This window comes from Euwallacea similis, chromosome 31, assembly GCF_039881205.1.
Source record: "Euwallacea similis isolate ESF13 chromosome 31, ESF131.1, whole genome shotgun sequence".
Taxonomy (NCBI): domain Eukaryota; kingdom Metazoa; phylum Arthropoda; class Insecta; order Coleoptera; family Curculionidae; genus Euwallacea; species Euwallacea similis.
In genome coordinates, this window is record NC_089639.1 from 622641 (window position 1) to 641495 (window position 18855).

Sequence of the window (18855 nt, forward strand, 5' to 3'; positions counted from 1 at the left end):
ACTTCAGAAAAAAATAGGTCGAGATGTATTATAGTAGAAAAAAATCTACGGAACGGAAAAATAAACGAAAAAATTAAGTAGAAATCAAACGATCTTGTTACAGAAAAAATGTTGACAATATTTACACTATGTGTTAGAACAGTGTGGAACTGTCACTTGTCCCTCCTGTCGAAATAAATAAATATAGAATATAAAAAAATATAGAGATGAGGTATATCGTACTTATTTTGAATTAAGTAACGGTGTTAATCTGCACTGCTTAGCACCTTTTGTTAATTATTTTGTTTATTAAGTAGTAAAACAAACTCGGGAGTTTATTTAGTTAAGCAAAAAATTGTGAGAGGTTATGGATTTAGGTCGCGTTGAGGGTACGGCCTAGTATGTAAGTAGTGAAGGACGCAAGATTTCAAAAATTTTGATAAACTCCGTAGCTAAAAGCTCGGGTAGGTCAGGGGGATCTCGGCGCCATCGGAGTTTCTTGCTCGGACACTGGCAGTTGAGGTTTCCCTGTCGAATCTGATAGACTGAAGTTTCTCAGTTGTACTTTGACGGTCGCGGTTCTCGTGGGGAATTTGAATGGTTAACGTCTTGCACATCGTCGCGAATACACTTGCATATGTTACTTAATTTCTTCGATCACTTCAACACCAAATCTCTTCCGATCTCCAGTGTAATGTTCTTTTTATATCTTTGTCGCTGAGCTAGGCTGAGCTTATTAGGATTTTTATCCGGTAGCAAGGAAAATTTCCAGAGGGCAACGCAGGAGATCCAACAGGGGTATTGTTATGCTGTTATTTATCAATATTTGTATGTTTTTCCATTGGAATTTATATTTCTTGAGGCTGTATTGGTTCCAGCGGACCTTTGAGAACTTCCAAAATAAGGTCTAAGCCGTAATTGCTTAGAGATGTGGTACTGTAGTATGGTAGAGATTTTTAACATAAAAGGAACTTAAAGAGAATTTTGTAAAGAACAAGTTTGCAATAAAACTTATTACACGATCGGGATGAAGCGGCAGTCTTGGGTACACGTTATCTAGTGGAAAGAGAACCATAATCATAATCGTAAGCGCCATCAGCTGGATGGTAATATGACAGATGATTTGCCTTCAATCTATTAAAATTTTTTCCGATGGGATATATTCCGTTGGGAGTTTTGTTTGTGGAGATAAAATTTCGGTTCTTTCATTTTAGAATGAAGAAAGCTAATTATCAAAATTTTTAAAATTTCTGATTTATTGTCTTTATAAAAAACTGACTTGAGAAAATTAGAAAGTGACATAACTGACGTTTGATGTGTTATTTCCCTAAAATAATTCTACAATTTTGACGTAAATTACATGATTCACGACTATAGATATGTAATAGATAAATAAGTTTTAACATACATTTACCTATCCCTAGAATAAGACGGTGGTTAGAAAAAGAAAAATTTGCGGTGGAGGAATGTCGATTGGAAGAATTTCTAATTGAAAAAAGTATATTCTCCCTTTTTGTAAACGTTTATATGTTATAATGGCGGATGCGCAAGAAAACTGCACAATTGTTATCAATTTGTCACAATTGGTATGGTCGGTGGCACATCTCTAGCCATTTCGAGAACAACATTGATAGCGTATACGTATATCCTTACCTCAGCAGCGGTGTGGTGTGGAACGAAATAAAAAACGTGTAAAAATGGTTAAAAAGTCTTAATTAAGTGTTCGGAGGTGTTTAGAATTAAGTAAAAATGATCATACTGAAGTTATTTCCAAGATAACAATCCTAGAAAAGTTTGCGTATCGCAAAATCTGCACTGTAAACATACGGGTTACGTAGTGGCGAGGCAAAGATGGCTGGACTTTAGGACCTGTCTTTGTGTGTATTTCAGCATGGTAGTGGACTTTTTCGAAGAAGTCTTAAGGATTGAAAGGTGAGGATTTATAAACCAGTATCCATGAAGACCTATTCGTACCCGAAAGGGAGAAATTAGCTTCAATATGGACGAGGGGAGGCGACATTTTCTGGTTGACTCCCGTCTGTTTATGCGACAAATACGTGGGAAGTGGCCTCGTATTAGTATTTTTCCCATATTCGTTCTTAAGGCTATATAAGGGCATATTTTTCCCAATTTCTATGAATTTAAATTGATATCCTATCTGGTGTAACCTCAGTTGTAACTTGTAACTAACTCCTTACCAAAACCATCTGTAATATTTGAAATTATTATTAAAAGCTGAGAAAATTTGTCACAGATCAACTTTCTTCTCCATAATTGGGTAGCTTCACAAGCATTTTTGAGGTCATTTACTGTGATAAATTGATAGTAAGTACTTACAGTTATTTTTATTCTTGGTTGGAATTTAAAGACTTTTTGAGAAGGTTACTCGGGTTTACTCATTTGCAAATAAATTCTTTCTGATTTAACATAAAGCTAAGTAACTTGATATTACCAACAGTTACTTGGGGAAATGATCAGAGTAATCATACCATTTTACCTATAGTGATATTGATACCTAAAATTTAGTCAGATGGAAATTGGAAGAATGGAAATTTCCCTGTTCTACTTAGCAGGAAATTCATACATATTTTGTGGACTGGAATTAAATGTACATAATGTGGAACAGGATTGCTTGTCTAGCTTCAGTTAAATGAGCTTCAGACTAGAGCTGTCACAACTACTCTAAAAAAGTAGTTGAATTACAATTACCAATTTCTCTTAAATTTATATTGTAATAGAACTACCAACAAGTACTGTAATTGGACCACTGGCATATTTGAATTACTCTTAAAAAGCAATTGAACTACTTAATAGTAATTAATTATGGGAAATTACAATTTGATTACTAGAGACGGCCAAAACTAAATATAGTGGTTATTTATTTCATTTAATGACAGAGTTATACATGAGTTTATCTTTTCAGTTATTTTTTTTAAGTGGAGGTTGTTAACATATAGTGTAAATAATAGTGAACTGAAAAGTCATCCATGTAGGGCGCTAGCCATCACTTGGTAAGGGCCCCCTGAACACTGAGTAATTTCAATATTTTTGTCTTATGAATAAGATTTTAAGTCATGAGCAAGCCCATGGTCTTGTATTCATACAATTTATCCAGAAGAATTATGTGTGAAACACAGTTGAATGCCTTCAAGGTTCCAAAAAGAGGTAGATCAATGCAAAAAATCCTCATAGTTTTTACAGTTGTAAAGAAATATAATGTAAAACTTATACAATAATCATTTATGCTATGCATAACAGTTTGTGGTATTTGCCTTCAGCATGTGTCAATTAACTGTCCTTTAATGGCAGAATATAGTATGGTTTATGTTAGAAGGATGATAATTCTGAGGATAATTTAGTCAATTTTATGCCTGACTCTTTAAACATATTTCTTTTATAGAATTACTCTTGCTTTAAACTTTATTTTAATCGTCCTTGGTGGATTTTTCAGCATGTTCCTGATTTTTTGCTATTGAATTTTCTTCTCTCTTTCTCGACGTTTATAATTTTTTTTTCGACGTGAAAATTGTGGTGTAAATAGGCAACATACTTTCAAAAATATTTGATGGCATTGACACTGACTCTATTATTAAGTTCATTTCATCATGTTAACAGGTGGCAGCCTAAAGTGACTGGATAAATATTGACATAATCTGTTATTATACATAATGTCTCCAATGTTGAGCAGTTACCAAAAGGGTTTTTGTTTAATTCTAAATTCATTTTAAAATAATTAAAATTGTTGTCCTAATACAAGAGAGTAAGATGTCAATTTTCCAAATAAATCAAAATCCATTTAATATGTAGGCAGGCTTTGGATAAGCAACAAGTTTGCTAATAATGTTGAATGTTTGGTCTAATTTTGGGTCTAATGTAAATGTGTTGCTTTAATTTAAATAGAGAGGTTAAAGTGATGAATTCAAAAAATGTAAGTAAAACATAAAAGTCAATAATTATCAATATATTCAATTTTTTTACAGTGACAATTATGGGCACATCTCTTGCAGTTGGGCTTATCTAAATTCATTTCCATGGAAAACCTGTCAGTCATTTTGTAAACATTTATAATAAATGCATTTTCTCTTTTCATTTTTTCTCTCTTTCAGTTATAACATTGGTTATAGCTATTGAAAGTTTTTCTGGTAATTTTGTCCAGTCATCGGTCAGATATTTGAATATTTGATTAAAGCTAATCTGACATAACCATGACCAGTACTTACCTAAATTGAAGTATTTAGGTTAGAATTTAGATACTTATTCACTTGCCTTTTTTTATTTGCAGGGACTGCATGACATGTTTATCCAATCCCAGCATATGGTCACAGGCAACAATAATTCCGATATTCCATCATTTAACAACCCACCGACAGGGATTTTTCTCGGTGCCCCAAAAAAACGAAAATCTCACGATAATTACAACGAGTCAGTGGTGTCAGATATCACATTCGTGGACAATTCCGGTTTCAGTTCTTTGCTGAACAGTGGCAGCTCATCGGGCGCCGCTCAAGAAGACGTTGCTGAAGTTATAAATGATAGTCCAAATGGGCAACCATTTGTTCGAGCTTCAACCATTAAGCTGTTAGATACATATCAGCGCTGTGGGCAAAAGGTAAGAGGTTGGTTTGGTTAGTTCAGTTCGAGTTCAGATTTTATTTGATTCTGGGATGTCTAGTGAGATCTGGAGTAACATGTGGTTGGTTTTGGTGATACAAGTAATGAGATTATTTCATCATTTCTATGGAAATTATTAGAAATATAATCGAGGTAGTTAGCGGAACAGGGCCTTATTATTGGACGGTACAAAGCCAGGCTATTAGATTGAGTACCTAATTATAACATTTTCTGACATTTTGTCTGAAGATATAATAGCAATGATAAAGCCTGTATTGATGTACAGTGTGTAACATTTATTCAATTCATTATATTATTGAAATATATTGAATACTAGGCATTTCATAAAGAAATATTTAGTGTCAAGCTTTAATCACTGAGTGGGAAATGTATTGGTACTAAAGTTGATTCTCCTATACCCCCCGTGTGGGTGGGGTGGGGGTTAACTTTTTAATTTCAAATAGTAATTTTTTTACAGATTTGGATAGTACAGCTAAAAATTTTAAAAATGTGTCGGAAACTTTTTTTTGTTCATGCTAGAAAACACTACTTAATGAAATTCAATTCGTATCTAAAATGGCAACCTCCATGTTTAAAAAAATTTTATGGGACAAAAAATAATACCATAGTAAAAAAATATGACAAATAAACATTCATGTAAACAAATAAAACATCTATTTTTAAACATTGTTGTTAATACTGCTTCACGATGGAGTATTTGCCCTAGAAGAGAAAATCAAAATGCTGTGCTGTATAGAAAAACTGATAGGTATTTAGATAATGCTGTCATTCTCTACGTTCAGGGTTTTTCTGAAAGACCATGATCCCGGGCTTCTTTCTAGCGTGATTAAAGAATTTATTAATGAAGGGAGTAAATCTGAAGAAAAGAACTCGCCCAGCTACTACGTGTGGAGAAAGTAATCAAATAGCATTCCTAGGTGTTGTGGCTTTTAATCCCCAAATGACCACAAGAGAAATATTAGGATTATCAGGAGTTTCTCATATGAGTGTGTGGAAAATGCTGAAGATGCACATGTTTTATCCATATCATCTCTTTTCACCACAAGACCCATAAGGTAAATTTTTAAAATTGTTTAGACTTTTGTGAGTGGGCATCTGGACAGTAGAACGAAATCCTGATTTTTTCTGTAGTGTATTATTCTCTGACGAGTCATCGTTTACAAATCATGGTACAGTTAATAGGCATAACATACATTACTGGAGTGTTGAAAATCCGCATTGGCTTCGACAAGTTGAGCACTAGCGTCCTTGGACTGTCAACGTATGGTGTGTAATCATTAGCAGTAAACTTGTCGGCCCTTACATAATTGAAAGCAATTTAGATAGTCAAATGTACCGGAATATTTTGGAAAATAAACTGCTCATATTATTCTAGGACTTAAACTTAAAAGTGCGTCAGAACACGTGGTTTCAACATGACGGTTATCCAGCTCACTATTCTACGGTGGCACGGGAAGTTCTTAATCGTAATATTCGGTCGATGGATTGGCAAATCTGGTCCGGTGAATTGGCCTGTTAGATTTTATTTCGACAGAATTCTTTTTGAGGGGATATCTCAAAGATCAGGGTTATAAAGAAATATCACTGAGCCGTGAGGATATGATTCTGTGAGTTATAAACGCTCGTGTCAATATTTGAGAAAACATACTTCGTAGATGTGAAGAGTCCTTTAAAACATGGATAAATAAATGCATTGAAATTCAGACATAATTTCAAACATTTATAATACTTTAAATAAAAGCTGTACAAAAATCCAAGTTTTCATTAATTCTAAAGCAGATATCAAACCTTTTGATAAATTATAACTGAAAGAGAAATTGAATTTCGTTAATTACAGTATTTTCTAGAATTAATCAAAATAAATATTTCAGACAAATTTTTCTTATTTTTAGCCGTATTATCCGAATCTGTAAAGAAAAGGAGGGTTGTCATTTGAAATTAAAAAATTAACTCCCACACCGGTGGTGGAGGGGAATCAACTTTAGTACCAATACGTTTCCTCCTCAGAGTGATTGAAACTTGAAACTAAACATTTCTTTATGGGATGCCTAATAAATGAAATGTTTCAATATTCCAGGTTACACATTGAATGTGGTTTGACATAAGATGTTTTTTCATATATCGGCACCGCACTTAGATTTTTTATTTAAAAAAGGCAAAATAAAATAATGATACTTGGAAATGTTAAAATTTTACATAGCTTCAATTTTTTTTTAATAAGACACCTTACGTATTGTATCACAATATTTCTGATTTGAACTAAAAACATTTTTAATTCCCTAATTTTCAAAAATTAATTTTGCTGATTGGCTGATTTCTCAACTTTGTTACAATTTAACCCATATGTAACATTCACATCTGTCATAATCTTCCTAACCTCTAGAATGTTGGTTGGAGGAAGGAAAAAGAGTTCGCCTTTCTTACTTGACTCATTCTTTTGAATTTTTATAATTTTTGATGAAATTTATAGCGATTTCTTAGGTGAAACACTCTTTGGGCAAAATAAAAGAATATGGAATACTTCTATAAAGCTGCGGTTTTTTTTCTGTGAGATGTTAATGGTAGTTTTAACTATCAATTAGCGATGGTCTTATAACAACGTTGTCTAAAACATTTTATAGTTAATATTTTTTCTAACTCTTGTAATTTTTAAGATCCTAATATATCATCACCAAAAATACCCACCTTGTACATCTCTTTTCGAGACTCTTATATGTAAATTTAGTTTACAATGTGTTTAAATTAACCTGAGACCCAGTAGGAACCCAAATTTTTAATGTTAATTTAAACTGAATTGATTATTGGCACCACAGAAGACTATGAAAATTAAAAAAAAAAACAATGACTTAGAAATGAATAACTTCTTTCGAATTGACCAATAACCAAGAAAGTAAAACTCTAGAAGTACATAAGATTACCGAAAAATCGACTATACTAAGTTCTTATTTCATTTTTAATTTTACACATTCATATAACTAAATGAAATTAAAATCAAATTCATTGTTAAAGATTTAATTTTTTAGTGCTCATTGTGCACCTAATAATATGGATGAGCAATGGGCAAATCAGTGTATAACTCTTAAAATAACTCAAAAATATACAAATAACCCTTAAAATTGTCAAAATTGAGTCAGGGTGGACCTATAATGAACAAATAAAATTTATTCAGGTGGCAAAATGTTATAATTCCATGGATAGAGTATTCAAATGTATCTTAAATCTTTAACATGAATATGTGGAATTTTTGAGTGTTTGGGAGGAGCTTTTTCTGATAAGTTTTTCAAGTAAAAAAAAACCAAATATTTTTCAGTCCTTACTTTCTACATCCATATGTTTTATTAAAATTCTTTTCATTTGTTATCAATATTAATGTCAACTTGATTTATACATTTAAAAAAGTAATTTTAAGACAGATATAACAGGTTGCAGAAATATCCAATGATGCATATAAATTGAAAAACTTACGACTTTGCTTAGTTAAATCAGAAGAGACAATAAATGTTATTTGGGCTTAATAAATGCTCAGTCGTATGTTATATACTTTCGGAAATTTTCACAATTTTGTTTATATAAATATAAAAAAATGACAAGGTACTACATGTTTCCTCTGTCATCTGGTATGATATTTCAACTTCTTGGATCACCATGGAAATCAGATGTTTTTTTCCTATGTAAATAACGTACAGTGATAGTGACAGGATTTGTGGAACGGATTCAGTGTGGTTAAAAAGTCAACAAGTATCAAATTGTGAGTGTTTGAATGATAAAGGTTAAAAACATGACACATTTTTAATAAAATTTGACATTTGATACATGCATATTCATAATTTACTTGAGGAAAAAAGATTCACATTCCACAGTAGTTCAGGATTTTTAATAAGTTAGAGTAACATATATTTGTGCAAACATACACTAGCTAATTAGCTGTGAAAATATGTCAATTGAATGTAGGTATTTGTCGATAACTAAAATGTTGTCAGATTTTAGCGATGTCAAATTTCTAGCGTAGCTAATTAAATACAACTCTCAATATTTCTTACTATTTTAATGCGTTTTATTTAATCATTTACTAGTACACTAGTATATACTAGTATACACTAGTATTATATACTTTTAACAGTAAAGGTAAAAATAAACTGCTTTTGACACGTCCTGACAAAAAGTACTAATTTTAATGCTACACATTAACACTTACAGGGACATGTTAAAAGTTCTGCGAAAGTATTAAACAATGTGCCATTAAAAAGTTAGTTGGTGACACAATAATTTTTTTATTTAATAATTATGAAAAAATTGAATTATATAGGTACTTAGTATTTTATGATTTTATGTAGCGCAAGACTTGGTCGGCCGAGGGTAATGCCGCATCGGGGGCTAGTAGTGTCCCCCGTTCTTCGGACGACGTTTCGGAAGTTACATCTACTGCAGTCGGCGGCACGACGGCGACCCAACACGGAACAAAAACGCAGTCGGCGGCGGCTACGGGGGCGCAGCAGGGGGGTGCGGCCGCCCCTCCTGCCGCAGCCGCGAACCCCCAGCCGCAAGGTAAGAAAAAATGTACGGTGACCACTTTTTCATTCTTGTTTGACCTGTTTAACCGTTTGGAAATCAGCTGTAGTTAGTCCTTGAGTGGCCGTAATGAACATTTTCAATACCAACAAATATTTATATCCGGTAACAAAAATATGTTCCTATTTCTAGTAATAGGAGGAAAATAACGTATTAATTTGTTTTGGGCCACTCGGGACCCCAGAACTTTTAGATACAGCTTACTTACTTTTGAAAAAGAAGGTATATTTTTGGTATGTAACAGCTGTTAGCGCTGATAGTAGTTTTTTGTTTTCCTATTTTAACACTACATCTTTATGATTAATACAGGGTGTCCAAGTAAGAATGAACAGCATGGGGATTTTGAAAATAGTAAGAGACTCGATGTTGATTAAATGTGAAAAAAATTGCGTATTTTAGAGCCTAATAGAAAATCTCAACTACGTCTGGCGTTATTTAACAAAAAAAATCAAATTTTGATAAAATGTTTTTGTGTTCTACTGAGATATGAAGAGATATTTTTAAATATTTGACATCATACCATTATCTTTTTTACCGTTTTCAACGCGGTATTATCAGATTAAAATAGCACCTATCATAAACTTAATTTTTTTAAACATGACTCTGAATTTTGTAAAATTCGATTCCCATCTCCTTTTTTTATTCTTACTCCAGTAAGATATGACAGTTAAAGATTTTTCTGTTTGGTTTTTAGTTACATTTTCATGCGCTTATTGATGTGTGCTGTTAAGAGGATATCTGTAATTGTACTTTTATAATTTCCCTATTTATTCATTGTGCCATCTTCTATATTATAAGGATTCTGATTTATGTTTGTATAAATATCTAAGATGCTATTAGCATAATTACAAAATATTTAGGATTTATTTAATGAATACCACGGATTTTCTATAATACCGAAACTACATCTAATAATACTACTTCATCCCGGATAGAACTTTATTTAATTTTCCCTAACGTTTGCATTTAAGTTGGATGTGATAAATATTGGGAGTTTAGTTTTTTGAAATCTTATTAAGCTGTATTCAGTCTGTTTCCCTATCAAAAATTTCTTTTATTTTGAATCTGGTGCAATTTGAAATCTTTGATCGTTTATTATTGTATTATAATACATATAATGTATATATATATATATATTTTTTTTTAATTAAAAAAGTTTGTACTTCTTACAGTTTTTAAGATTCTCATGCTGTTCGTTCTTATAAGGATCACCCTGTATGTTACTTAACAGTATTATTAGAAGAACGTTGTCGTAAAACCCATTTTGCCACATTTCACAATGAAAAATCAAACAGTTGGTGCTACAATTGTGTTTCTTTATTCAGCGAAGTTCATACCTCGGTTTATGCCGCCAACCAAATAAAAGTGAACCTCATGAATCATTCAACAGGCCTCTGTTTTCAAATCGCGCCACGTTTAGAAAAGTAACAAACACTTATTTGGTTTATACAAATGTTGCAAGCTCGATTCCTATTGCTGTGTGGTGCTATATGGTAACTCGAAATTTAAAAGAGTTTGCATTTGGAATTTACAAAGCTAGAAGGTTTTGAATTTGAACTTGCTATCCACAGCATTTAAATCCGACATTTCCCAGTAGCATGTTAAAATGTCTTATGTGCAAATGAATGCTAGAGGGTAAAAAATAGAGCGATTCAGCTAAACTTGCCTTATACAAAAGTTGCTTGTTTTTATTTTACAGGGTGCCAACTATTTTTCTTAATTCTGTAAACGTGGAATACATCTCACAGTTCTTGTTAGACCAACTTTTTTTTGTCAGTGACGATAACTGTGTGCCGACGGGATAATACTCGACTGAATCATTTAAGAGATTATATCCTTTCGGAACATACACAAAACCTTGCAACCTGCTTTTTGCAAACGTAGGGCCTTACGCAATTGTATAGGCCGTACAATAAAGAACAATCGATACGCGGCACGAAATAATATATGTATTTGAACTTTAAAATTTTTAATTGAGATATAGAAAGGTCATTCGATAAATGAAATTAAACTTGAAAAGAAATAGAAAACAAAATCCAAATTTAACAAGTATCATGTTTGACTGCAGCTTTGTAATTTATCTAAAATCTTCTATATTACTTTTATAAATATAATAAAAAACCAAAACATTTTTTTGTGAAAATTTAGCAAAAATAACCTTATCCACATTGTTACAACAGTGAATGGTATTTTGGAAAATTTTACTGAAATTACGTTAGTTTTTAATAAAAACTACTGTTTCAGTATTGTATAAGGAGTTATATTACACTCGTTATTTTAAAATGTTTTCGAGTTTCGTCAAATTATAATTTGTTATGTATATGACACATGCATTATAATACATACTTTGTATACAGGGTATATCAAATTCGACCCTCACCATTGGGATCTCGGAAACTAAAGGAGATACGAAGAAGTTTAAATGGGGGCAAAGTTGTGCAATCTAGCCCTTGAACGAATACCATTTTCAAAATTTTAATTTTCCGAGTACTTCCGAAGATATCCGAGAAAAACTAAAAATTGGAGAATCCATTTATATTTTTTTAGCGTTATTTGACAAGAAAGATTAAATCCGTAAGCACATTTTCAGTGCCACTTTTTCTCAGCTACACGATGACACATTCAGATTTGCCATCCGACGTTTCCTCTTTAGGCTACCATTATCAACTTTATTTTTTCTTATTGGCGCCATATTGGATTTTTCAACAGAAAAATAGTGCATTTCATTCCGGTTTCATTGATATACAACTTTTTATAATTTACTTTTTAAAAGCCGAAATATCGAAATAAAAACAAATATTACATAGTTGGCCTTGACTCCATCGAAAGACTTTCTTTTGTTTGGACTATATGACAGAACTCCTCAAACGAGTTTAGATCTTGCGCAGTTTTCCAATGAAAATGAGCTTCAGAAATGAAGAGAAACGAGATATGTTAAGACTTTATTACAAATTTGATAGGAACAGTACGAAAACAGCTCAAATGTATTTTAAGTAAAAAGGAAAGACAACAGCCGCATAAAACATTATTTAAAACTTTGAATGAATATTTAGCTGAGTTTGGTGCTTTTGAAAATTTTCTTCCATTTTGCTTCTATACTTCATCCTAGGATTGGGATCCTAGGATGAAGTATAGAATCCTAGTATAGATCCTAGGATAGGAAACTCAGCTAAATATTCATTCAAAGTTTTAAATAATGTTTTATGCGGCTGTTGTCTTTCCGGATATAACTTAAAATACATTTGAGCTGTTTTCGTACTGTTCCTATCAAATTTGTAATAAAGTCTTAACATATCTCGTTTCTCTTCATTTCTGAAGCTCATTTTCATTGGAAAACTGCGCAAGCTCTAAACTCGTTTGAGGAGTTCTGTCATATAGTCCAAACAAAAGAAAGTCTTTCGATGGAGTCAAGGCCAACTATGTAATATTTGTTTTTATTTCGATATTTCGGCTTTTAAAAAGTAAATTATAAAAAGTTGTATATCAATGAAACCGGAATGAAATGCACTATTTTATTGTTGAAAAATCCAATATGGCGCCAATAAGAAAAAATAAAGTTGATAATGGTAGCCGAAAGAGGAAACGCCGGATGGCAAATCTAAATGTGTCATCGTGTAGCTGAGAAAAAGTGGCACTGAAAATGTGCTTACGGATTTAATCTTTCTTGTCAAATAACGCTAAAAAAATATAAATGGATTCTCCAATTTTTAGTTTTTCTCGGATATCTTCGGAAGTACTCGGAAAATTAAAATTTTGAAAATGGTATTCGTTCAAGGGCTAGATTGCACAACTTTGCCCCCATTTAAACTTCTTCATATCTCCTTTAGTTTCCGAGATCCCAATGGTTAGGGTCGAATTTGAAATACCCTGTATACAGGGTGTTTCCTAAATGTTAGGTAAAAATTTAGGGGACTATTCTCTGAGTAATTTTAAGAATTTTTTGCCCTTTGACGATTTTAGGAAAAATGATTTGTTTTCTAGATACAAGGCCATAAATGTTTATTGACTAAATTTTTTCTTTTTTATTAAAATGGTTAAAATAAGCGTAGTAAGATAGTGTGAATCTTGAAAACAACACTAGTAAACACGTTGAACGTCATTTAATTTAAATAAGTTTCCAAATTTGTCACTTTTCATCTTTTTTTTAAATCATAAATACCTATACGAACATTTAAATCACTGACATGCATTTCATGTATGTACTTGCCGATGGAAATTCGTTGCGGGCCAGTCAATTTTACATTGAACGATTTCTGAATCATAATGTTTCCAATCGAAAAATATTCGAAAGAATTCATCCACGTCTTCGTGAAACAGGTATATTAAAAAGAAGTAGAGGTGCAGGAAGACCAGTGACAGTGACAACAGCAGAATTGGAAGAAAATGTATTAAACATAATAAAGGAAAATTCAGGTACTTCTACTAGAAAAATTGGAAGGGCTTTGGATGTTAGTAATAAGATTGTGTGGAAAATTTTGAGGGAAAATTTGTTGTACCCATACCACATACAAGGTGTGCAGGCTGTTCTTCCTACAGATTTTCCCTTGATGACTGCATTTTGTTAATGGCTTTTGCACACATTGGTGCAAATTCTACAACTACTGTCGTTGATTTTTTTTGCCATGAAGCAAATTTCTCGAGAAATGCAATGAGACATTTTCAATTATGCATGGACCGAAGAAAATTCATACGAAGTATTAGAAGTTCATTTTCAACACCAATTTTTGTTAAACGTTTGGGTTGGAATTGTAGGTGATTGGCTAGTTGGACCAATATTTCTACCAGAAAGACTTACAGGTGCAATTTACTGTAACTTTTTGGAACAATCTCTTCCTGAATTTCTTGAAGATGTACTACTGGCAACCAGAAATGCAATGTGATTTACGCACGATGGAGCACCAGCGCATTTTAATAGGATTGCCCGTGAATTTTTAATGGAAACATATGGACATCGCTGGATTGGTCGTGGTGGACCTCATTTATGGCCAGCTAGATCCCCAGACCGAACCTTCTGGACTATTTCTTATGGGGTCATTTAAAATAATTAGTTTACACTAATCCAGTGGGATACCTGGAAGATTTGGGAAATCGCATAATTGATGGGTGCAATTCGATAAAAAACAGTTCTGGTGTTTTTGAAAGAGTTCATTTGTCAATGAGGAGAAGATTAGACGAATGCATCCAAGTTAGCGACAGTCATTTAGAACAATTATTGAAGCTTTTAACATTTCTTGAAAACATTTATCACTTTGTATCTAGAAAACAAAGCATTTTTCCAAAAATCATCGAAGGACAAAAAATTCTTAAAATTACTTAGAGAATAGCCTCCTAAATTTTTGCCTAACATTTAGGAAACACCCTGTATAAAGTTATAATTTTCTGTAATGGAAACGAATATATTTATGTAAAGATTTGAAGAAAATATTTTTAAAAATGTCGCAGCAATTGGAACATTTTTGGAAGTAAAAGAAACTGACACCCTGTATATTGAAGACTACAAACCTTCGTATAAGACGTTCCGTATACATATTTAACTTGGTTCTAGTATTTATGAGACCACAGTTTATAAATTTCTCTTATTTTCTATTACACAGTTTTTGTACTGATGTCTTGTAGTCATATTTTAACGATCGAAAATGTTTTACACGTTTATTAATTTTCATTTTCATGTTTCGTATTTATTTAATTAATTTAATGGTATATTATACACCAAGGTTGTGAAGTTATATTATATACCGAAGCTCGTAACGCTGACAGATTTAAATCGTGAGAGTCATAAATATTTCACAATCGTAGTGATTATATGATTTTTTCTACTGTTAGATTTTACAAAATTACAATAAACTCACCTACCTAAATTGAGTAGAAATTAAATCCGAAACGTAAAAAGACGACGCTCCCTGAATCATCAGATCAACGGTAACGTTTAATTTTGAATTCATTTCCATGACTACCAGAACAGCAATGGGCTGATGATATTCTGACCGATTAGCTAGTTATAGGTAAATAATGACGCATATATGAATTATTATTAACTTATTCAAATATTTTAGAAAAAACTTAAGGAAATGTACTTCACAGTTATTTCACTCACCCAATAATGTCCTTTATTGCTGGTAGTGGAAAAAACATATTATTTATTACGGAAAGTTATAATTTTTACTGGCACATTACGGAGTGACAGTTGTAGCCCTTCCGCGAAATTAATAGGCTGAACCAATTAATTTTACAATCAGTAAATTTAGAGTGTGTTAACTTGACCGTTTCAAATGCATTAAACAGGGTAATTTTTTAATGGCGGACAAACTCTATGTACGTTATAAGAGACCATTGTGGGAGTCTTTTAAGTATAATTAAAAAAATTCCTTCTCAACAAACCACCAACATAAGAAGAGGTAAATTTGAGAACCCATCTTCTCTATTTTTAAAAATTTTACGTCATATCATTTTTAATAGAACGTTATGTGTATTCAATTGTTATTTGTAATAAAAATTACTTTAAATATTCTGTTTAGACTAATTTTTTTAATTTGAAAATTAGAATTTTTCCGTTAATATGCTGTAAACCTGCATTTGGCAATGATGTTGTGCAAATGTTCATTAACAATTAAAACGGTATCGCGAGTGGGGTATTATTTTCTATCTGTTCAATTGACATTTTATTTTTGAAATAAAAATTTGCTTCATAATGTATTCCAGTAGCGACTATATAGAAATGCTATTGGTTTTGGGTGAATGTCCTAATAATTCGCACCAAGCGGCGATGATGTACGCGAAAAGATACCCACGCAGAAGATTACCGGGCGCAAACGTATTTCGGAGATTGGAATAAAGATCTAGAGAAACGGGAAATATGAAGTCAATCGCAAGTTCAGACTTTAGTCGTCCTCGTCATGTTTTAACTTCTGATATGGAGGATTAAATTCTTAACGTGTTTGAAGATGATCCTACAGGAGGCACTCGAAGCATTTCGCAGCAACTTAGGGTATCATCCTTTTCAACGCATACATTTATCGTTAGAGAAAGGAACCGTCCTTTCCATTATACAAAAGTTCATGCGCTGTTACCAAGAAACTTCGTTTTACGAGTAAATTATGGCAAATGGTTGCTCCAAAAATTGCGATAGACGACCATTTCACTACACGTATTTTGTGGACTGATGAAACGAATTTTAGCAGAGACGGTTATTTCAAAACAAAGTCGTATATTGAGCAAAATTTGTTTTGCCCAAATAAGACGTATTTAGAAGTAGACGTATACCGAGGTATCACTGTATTTTGATTCTTCATTCTTGTTATTATTATCTTAGCATCCATGTATAATTTAAATTTATTCAAACTTTTTCGCCAATCAAATAATTTCTTTTTTATGTTTCTGCCCATATTTCTGTCTATTAATTTACTACAATAGCATTTATCAAAATACTAGTCCAGTCAAACAATAAACTTTTCATACGCCATAATTAACAGTGCTTTTATCTATGTATCAGCATCATACCAACTATTTTCAATATGTATGTAGCCAAATTTCCGATTCTGTTTTTAAAGAATAATTCAAAAATGAAGCAGATAGAATTTTTTAAATAATTTTTCTAAGACTTTCTCAATAATCCCTTACAAGGTACCCTGTAGTTTCGCTTTGAATTTGAATCTAGACATTGTCTTCTAAGAAACAGTTGTAAAACCAAAGTTATTTTTAAATTTTGCCAAACGTTCTTCTAGTAATTGAGCTGTTTAAACGACATTATTTTTACATTAATTTACTTTTTATTTTTTCGAATTACCTTATTCTTCAAAGTTAGTTTTTGTTCTCACTAAAATTCCTGGGGAGTGTTTTGTTTATACATATTTGTTCTAGTTTTTAACAGCATGTTTTTTTGGTTTGGTTAACCCTACAGACATGAATATAACTTTGAAGTGACCATTTATAGATTCTGTTGGGAAGTATGGGTCCATCACACGATGCTCAAATTTCTACAAATGTTGTGTCGGTATCAAAGTTCTCACGTTATTTTCCTAGTTATTTTTATTATATTAATGTTGGGTCGATAAATATTCTTATTTTATGTGTGATTTTAAAGGTCACTTGTGATTCACAGGAAAATATTGTTGTGAAGTGGAAGGATTGGATGTTTGACTGATGCGAGGTCTGCACTTATTTTAATCAGTAATATAAAAAAATGTTGCTGTCATATCAATGATAAATTTGAATCAAACTATTGTCACATTTTTAAATTGCTCACAGCAGATGAAGAATTTATTGCAGCCCGTAATTCTTTTGGAAGTATTGCAACCTTGTTTGCTACTAATTTTATAAGGATAGAACCATATTTAGGAAACAGTTTAAGCTATTAAAGATACCTAATTATGATTTGACATAATGTTTTCTTGTTACTTCCTTAGATTACAGTATAGATAAAATTGGCTCGGGAAACTACTTTTGTTGTTAGTATATTCAGTAATTCTTCTGCGAAATTTTGTTTAGTGTGATGCTTTATTTTTGCCAAGAGAGAAAGGAGGTCGGCAGTTACAAACACATTTTGGCAGACTTAAAAGTATGTGGCTGGGTAACCTGGCGCCTATATTGCTCACCCATTGAATAGTACTTTTTTTAAGAGTAAAAATGTTTTTTGTTTTGCATGCCTCATTATCTGCTCACAAGTTTACTCATTTGTACGCAGTACAACACTTTTTAAAATGTTTATCAAAAAGTGAAAATCTGGTCATTCCACTGAGCTACTTAATTTATACTTAGACTTGATCTAATGTGCAGATTAAACATGATTCTTATAAGACGCTATACAGAGTTATTCATGCTAAATGGCGCGGAATATTGTGGCCAAAATACGACGTTTTCAAAAAGTTTTACTTCTGGGCTATATGGGGGTTTACTATGGTTACTTTTTAAAATTATTTTCATATTATACAGGATGTTCTAGAATTCCTAAAAGTATTAAAGTTATGTTTTTTTAATGGAATCCCTTGTATATCATTACATTTTGTGTCCTCCGATTAAAAAGTGTCTGTTTTAATAAGGTTTATAATACCTGAAACTTAAGGCGTTTTAAATAATTGGCATTTTATCAAAATTTAACCTAATTTTCATGTTTTAAATTTTTATGAAGCATTTAAGTTATGTAAGCGTGATTTACAATGAAGAGTAACAAAAGATCATATTTTATATCCCAATCATAATAAATTTGCCGTCTTGTACAAAGTGTCCAAATATTAAAACTAATCAAATAAAAACTTTAAGTAACTATAACTTGACTACTTTGAATACAACGCCATATTTTTGAACTTACCAGAAAATGTAATTTTTAGTTACTTATCGAATGGCATTAGGGTGTTTATAGCTAAGTCTTCGCGTTTTTACAGCATATGTTAAAAAAATGTTCTTTGCACCATTTGGTGTTTTTTAATTAAAAGTTCTAAATTAAATATCAGCTATAACATAAAACAAAAGTAAAATATTTATAACATATGTTCGAAATGTTGACCTTCCATTTCCAAACCTTTATAAACTTTTTTTTAAAAGCACTGCTAACTCTCGACAACGTTTGCGTGCTAACAGTTTCAAACGCGTGTCTTATGCGTATTTTCATATCGTGTGGAGTCGTCGGAGGCGTATTGTAGATAATTCCTTTTGTGTATTCCCACATAAAGAAATCTAACG

At 32.0% G+C, this 18855-nt stretch overlaps 2 protein-coding genes across 8 annotated transcripts in view; one reads left to right on the plus strand and one right to left on the minus strand.

Annotated features, from left to right (window-relative positions):
• Positions 1 to 18855, minus strand: part of LOC136417976 (toll-like receptor 2) — a 116764-nt gene that overhangs the window by 69160 nt on the left and 28749 nt on the right. The gene's annotated exons all lie outside the window — the stretch shown is intronic.
• Positions 1584 to 18855, plus strand: part of Hipk (Homeodomain interacting protein kinase) — a 99481-nt gene continuing 82209 nt past the window's right edge. For 4 of the 7 annotated variants that reach the window (XM_066403807.1, XM_066403808.1, XM_066403810.1 and 1 more), the window contains exons 1-3: positions 1584 to 1911; positions 4262 to 4588; positions 8946 to 9168. In XM_066403807.1, the coding sequence (XP_066259904.1) occupies positions 4274 to 4588; positions 8946 to 9168 (538 nt within the window). In that variant the 5' untranslated portion in view covers positions 1584 to 1911; positions 4262 to 4273. The remainder of the gene's footprint in view (positions 1912 to 4261; positions 4589 to 8945; positions 9169 to 18855) is intronic. The other 3 variants (XM_066403813.1, XM_066403814.1, XM_066403812.1) reach the window with 2 other exon arrangements.